Source organism: Muntiacus reevesi, chromosome 18 (genome assembly GCF_963930625.1).
Source record: "Muntiacus reevesi chromosome 18, mMunRee1.1, whole genome shotgun sequence".
NCBI classification, from domain to species: Eukaryota; Metazoa; Chordata; class Mammalia; order Artiodactyla; family Cervidae; genus Muntiacus; species Muntiacus reevesi.
The window spans coordinates 52,569,628-52,576,010 of record NC_089266.1 but is presented as its reverse complement, the minus strand read 5'-3'; the positions used below and the strand labels follow the sequence as shown (position 1 = coordinate 52,576,010).

General features: G+C 40.7%; 1 protein-coding gene across 1 annotated transcript; it reads left to right on the top strand.

Annotated features, from left to right (window-relative positions):
- Window positions 1-497: 497 nt before the first annotated feature.
- Window positions 498-1,433, top strand: LOC136149785 (olfactory receptor 4D2-like). Its single transcript, XM_065910351.1, has one exon. The coding sequence runs from the start codon at window positions 498-500 to the stop codon at window positions 1,431-1,433; it is 936 nt and encodes a 311-aa protein (XP_065766423.1).
- Window positions 1,434-6,383: the final 4,950 nt, after the last annotated feature.

Genomic DNA, 6,383 nt, shown 5'->3' with positions numbered 1-6,383 from the left:
AGAAGGCAGGAGGTTTTCAGTGGGAGGCTACGCAGAGGAGAGTGATTACTATTTATTATTTCAGATGCTATTCTAGGAACCTTATGTGTTGTCTTATTTAATACCCTAGAGATTGCATAGAGACAACACTTTTATTTCTACCTTACAGAAGTGGAAACTGAGACAAAGGGCTTGAATAACATTCTGGGTCACATCTCAAGGATAAGAAAGTGTGTAATTTGTCTACATGTCTGCTGGACTCCAAGTGTCTTCCTATTACTATATTACACTGAATTTTTTAAAGCAGGTTGTATATGTCATGAATGGCTTTACGATATCTCAAGAATATATATTCCAGTACAAACTAGTACACATTCCAGGGCCAAGGCCATTTAGTCAGCACCTGGAATTATGATATGCACATAAATGTCCATCATCTAAACTTGGACACTCAGTTTGAGCCTCTGAGCACTAATTCATTGCTGTGTGTGTTTTCTGTAGGTTATGGAGTAGACACTATGTTATCAGGGAACCACACGTGGGTGCCAGAATTTGTCTTCCTGGGACTCTCACAGACTCAGGAGCTCCAGCTCGTCTTGTTTCTGGTGTTCCTGTTTGTTTACATCACCACTGTCGTGGGAAACCTCCTCATCATGGTCACAGTGACCTCTGATTCCAGGCTCCGCACACCCATGTATTTTCTGCTGCGAAACCTGGCCGTCATAGACCTCTGTTTCTCCTCGGTCACTGCCCCGAAGATGCTGGCAGACTTCCTCTCTGAGAAGAAGACCATCTCCTACCAGGGCTGCATGGCCCAGATCTTCTTCTTCCACTTTCTGGGAGGTGCCATGGTCTTCTTCCTCTCAGTGATGGCCTATGACCGCCTAGTTGCCATCTCCCGGCCCCTCCACTATGTCACCATCATGAGCACTCAGGTCTGTGCTGTGCTTGTGGTGGCTAGCTGGGTGGGAGGCTTCATCCATTCGATTTGCCAACTGGCTCTGATGCTCCCACTGCCTTTCTGCGGCCCCAACGTCCTAGATAACTTCTACTGTGATGTTCCACAAGTGCTGAGACTTGCCTGCAAGGACACCTCCCTGCAGGAGTTCCTTATCATTTCCAACAGTGGGGTGCTGGTCCTCATCTGGTTCCTCCTCCTTCTGGTCTCCTACTCAGTCATCCTGGTGATGCTGAGGTCCCACTCAGGGCAGGCGAGGAGGAAGGCAGCTTCCACCTGCACAACCCACATCATTGTTGTGTCTATGGTCTTTGTCCCAAGCATTTATCTCTATGCCCGGCCGTTCACCTCCTTATCCATGGACAAAGCTGTGTCCATTAGCCAAACCATCATGACCCCCATGTTCAACCCCATGATCTATACCTTGAGGAACCAGGAAATGCAGGCAGCAGTGAAGAGATTAGGGAGGCATCCTCTGGCTTGTAAAGGTGAGTGACAATGTGTTCCTCACTTCTCTTTGACTTTGTTTTCCATTTGTAGAGTGGGCATAGAGAGCTACTGTATCTCCCCTGTTCATAACCTGTGCTTGTGTTGTATGGATTATCATAGAAGTGAAGGCATAGTAAACCTAAGCAACTTACTCAGATTGTTTTAGCAAAATTGATAATATCCTTATTTTTTATTTTGATGTTGATTTGAATACTCCTGTGACAAGATGTGTTGTCATGGATGCATTCTGGAAAGTCACACCTTCTCTTCTGCCATTTTGGTGGACAGTTTCCTCTTAGGATGACAGCATTCGCCTAGAAGAGCAGTTCTGTTTTCTGTACCTGACCTCTTTTTCCCAGTACCCCTTTTGGTGTGAGTCTGGATTGGTGGAAACTGCACAGGATCCAGAGTCTTAAGCCTGAAATTGCAGACTTTAACCAACACTTACCAAATGGATGACCTTGAATGAGATATCTGGCCTCTCTTGAACTCATAACTTCTTCCTCAACAAACTTGCTGAAATTAATATGTGACCCCAAACCTCCCAGTAACAGAATCTGAAATTGTGACGAAACATTGGGTGATCCCTATAACTGTATTTTTTATTCTCAAATTGGAAATTTTCATGAGTATTCAGATATTTTCACTGTATATTTTAATATAGTATAATAATTAATACAAGTAAAAGATAACGTGTAAAACTCATTGGAGAAGACCCTGATGCTGGGAAAGAGTGACGGTAAAGGAGGAGGAGGCAGCAGAAGATGAGATGGTTAGATAGCATCATCGACTCAATGTTCATGAATGTGAGTAAACTCCAGGAGATGGTAAAGGACTGGTGAGCCTGGAGTGCCGAAGTCCACGGGGTCACAAAGAGCCAGACAAGACTTAGTAACCGAACAACAGCAACAACAAATGTGTATAAGTTATAATATACATTATCAATATATTGTATAAACAGTCATGTATACAGTAGTCAGTTCAAGAATCACATGGTACCATAACGTCCCTATAGGTGCTCTCTATCACATCACTTCTCCCCAAATGAAACCACTTTCTTGAATTTTGTGTTTATCATTCCATCATTTATAAAAAATAATCTCAGCACACCTTTACATAATTGACATGTTATTTTATTTTGCTTTTTTGAGCTTTATACAAATATTAGACTGTATATAATATTCTGGGGTTTGCTTTTTTCACTCCACGCTATGTTTCTAAATGCCACATGTTACTCTGTTTGGCTGTAGTGGGTTTTTTTTTGCTGTATAATATTCCCTTGTGAGAATAAGCTTAGTGGGATTGTTCCAGTTTTTCTGTTACAAACAGTGCTCTTTTGACTTTTCTTCTACTTGTCTCCAGTTGTTATGTTGAGGAACTATGAGTCATCATATATTTTAAAGTGGAATTGCTGAGCCATGAGATCTTCAAAGATTTACCTTTACAAAATCATGCCAAATTCTTTCCCAAAGTTGTTAATGCATTGCATTTCATCAGCAGTGTTGAAGTGTTCCTATTGATTCATATCCTCTTAACATTTGTTATTGTCAGATTTCTTCATTTTTGCTAATTTAGTGGGTAAAAAAATGAAATTTCACTGTAGTCTTAATTTGCATTTCTCTAACATTTCCTTCCATACTTTTTATTGTATGCAGGTTTCTCATGAATGCATTTTGTTCCCTTTTCTTTGACTTTTTCTATTTAGTGTATGAGTTCTTAGGTAATTTAATGGTTCATCTATTATCAGCTATATTTATTACAGTACTTTCTTCTAGTTTGTGATTTGCCTTCTCTATTTTCTGTGTTAGTTTTCAGGTAGTCAGTTTTATTTTAGTGTTAGTTCATATTGAAATCTTAATTTTTAAAATTGCTTTTTATCTGGAGGACAAAGCAATATGATATTCTGCTATGTAGTTCTTCTAGCTTTAAAAAATATTTAAAAGCATTTTTAACTTTTTAAAAAATCTCACACTTACAGAAAATTTACAAGTAGAGCATAAAGTACTTTTTCCCCGAAAGCTTGAGGGTAAGTTACAAACTTGATGCCCACCACTCCTTAACATTTGTGTGCATTTTCTGCAAAAAGACATTTCTACCAATACTGCTGTACAGTCAGGTATGGCATTTTTGTGACTTTACCAGGAATATTACAGAAGTCATGCTCTGCTGCTATTTCAGCCTATGAGATATAAGAGATTTTGCTTTGTCCTGTTGCTCATGTCCCATCACTTTGATTACTAAGAGGTGTTCATTAGGCTTATCACTTAAGTTATTCATTTTCCTTTGGAAGTTAGAAAATATTTTGTAGGAGAGTACTTTAAGACTTTGTGAATCTCTGGTTTCTTACCAAACTTCCAATTTATTCATTTATTTATTTATACCTGTATACCTGTGTGAAATTAATTTTCCCTTATTATTCATTGCTGCTGCTAAGTCGCTTCAGTCGTGTCCGACCCTGTGCGACCCCATAAATGGCAGCCCACCAGGCTCCACCATTAAGTTATAATTTATTGTTATCATGATTTATTTCGATGCTCCACTTACCCCAGAATTGGCCAGTCAGAGTCTGTAAGCTGGCTTCTGTGTTCTTTTCGTTGTTTGAGCACTTCTTTTCTTACTGGCCTAGGGAAATGCCCCCTGCTTATCTTATGCTTTCTCTGCTCCAGCTCTGGAATCACCTATTTCAGTAAACGTAGTCCTGCTTCCTTTGAGGAGAATGGTACTGAAAGGCAAATCCGAGTGTTGGGTGTGCTTATATATAACAGTTACATTCAATTTTTGTGTATCTATCATCTCTCTATCTATCTACCTCTATCATCCGTGTAACTAATGAAAATCACATATTCACACAGATACTTCCCAATGGAACATCATGGAATTCTTTCTATTTTTCTTTTTCTATACTGATAATTCCTTTCTCTTGTGAGGAACCTGGCTCCCATTATTCTTTTTTTATATATAACGTTACTATATATTTATATTATTCTTTATCAGTTCAGTTCAGTTTAGCCTCTCAGTCATGTCCGACTCTTTGCAACCTCATGAAACGCAGTATGCCAGGCCTCCCTGTCCATCACCAACTGCCAGAGTTTACCCAAACTCATGTCCATTGGGTCGGTGATGCCATCTAACCATCTCATCTTCTGTCGTCCCTTTCTCCTCCTGCCTTCTATCTTTCCCAACATCAGCCATTAAAAAGAATACATTTGAATCAGTTCCAACATCAGGGTCTTTTCAAATGAAGTCAGCTCTTCGCATCAGGTGGCCAAAGTATTGGATGGAGATTCAGCTTCAACATCAGTCCTTCCAATGAACACCCAGGACTGATCTCCTTTAGGATGGACTGGTTGGATCTCCTTGCAGTCCAAGGGACTCTCAAGAGTCTTCTCCAACACCACAGTTCAAAAGCATCGATTCTTCTGTGCTCATCTTTCTTTATAGTCCAACTCTCACATCCATACCGGAGGAGGCAATGGCAACCCACTCCAGTACTCTTGCCTGGAAAATCCCATGGATGAAGGAGCCTGGTCGGCTGCAGTCCATGGGGCCGCTAGGAGTTGGACACGACTGAGCGACTTCACTTTCGCTTTTCCCTTTCATGCATTGGAGAAGGAAATGGTAACCCACTCCAGTGTTCTTGCCTGGAGAATCCCAGGGCCGGGGGAGTCTGGTGGGCTGCCGTCTATGGGGTCGCACAGAGTCGGACACGACTGAAGCGACTTAGCAGCAGCAGCTTCAAAACATCCATACATGACTACTGGAAAAACCATAACCTTGACTAGACAGACCTTTGTGGACAAGTAATGTCTCTGCTTTTTAAAAATATTCTGTCTAGGTTGGTCATAACTCTCCTTCCAAGAAGTAAGTGTGTTTTACTTTATTTTTATTTATTTATTAATATCTTTTTTTTTTTAAATTTCATGGCTGCAATCACCATCTGCAGTGATTTTGGAGCCCCCCAAAATAAAGTCTGCCACTGTTTCCACTGTTTCCCCATCTATTTGCCATGAAGTGGTGGGACTGGATGCCATGATCTTAGTTTTCTGAATGTTGAGCTTTAAGCCAACTTTTTCACTCTCCTCTTTCACTTTCATCAAGAGGATCTTCAGTTCTTCTTCACTTTCTGCCATAAGGGTGGTGTCATCCACATATCTGAGGTTATTGATATTTCTCCTGGCCATCTTGATTCCACTTGTACTTCATGCAGCCCAGTGTTTCTCATGATGTACTCTGCATATAAGTTATAAGCAGGGTGACAATATACAGCCTTGACATACTCTTTTTCCTATTTGGAACCAGTCTGTTGTTCCATGTCCAGTTCTAACTGTTGCTTCTTTGCCTGCATACAGGTTTCTCAAGAGGCAGGTCAGGTGGTCTGGTATTATTCTTTATATATATAAAATTAATTATTTAATTCACCCTTTCTATGCAACCATCTCCCGTAGTAATTCTGTCTACATTTCCTCTCTCTCTCCTGATACTTTCCTCACTGCACTTGGGCTTTGCTATCACACAGCAGGCCAGCTCCCTGCGCAGACACTTTCCTTACCCTACTCATGCTCCAACAACCCCCATCAGAACCTTCCAGTGTGGAAACTCTTCTCACCCTGCTTGGGCCCTGACAGTTGACATCAGGCCACACCTCTGCATAGACACCCTTCTCATCCATTTCGAGATACGCTACCCAAGCCGAGTCATCCCACCATAGAAACAATCTTCTCATCTTGAGTTAACACCACAGTGGGTAGCTCCAAAGGGACTCTCAGACTCTGACAACCCATTCTGGGGCCCATCTTGTGGACAACCTAATTAATTGTATTTTTATTCTACATTCAGAGGAAAATTCCTCAACTCTACCTTCCAACCCTCTATTAAAGTTTTCATTTCTGAAAACATATTTTAATTCCAAAGAATTCTTTTTGGTTCTATATTTTTTCATACCTTATTTTTTCATGTC

Bases quoted from the DNA above. Each gene is read 5' to 3' on its own strand.
- LOC136149785 (XM_065910351.1), top strand. From the start codon at position 498: ATGTTATCAGGGAACCACACGTGGGTGCCAGAATTTGTCTTCCTGGGA.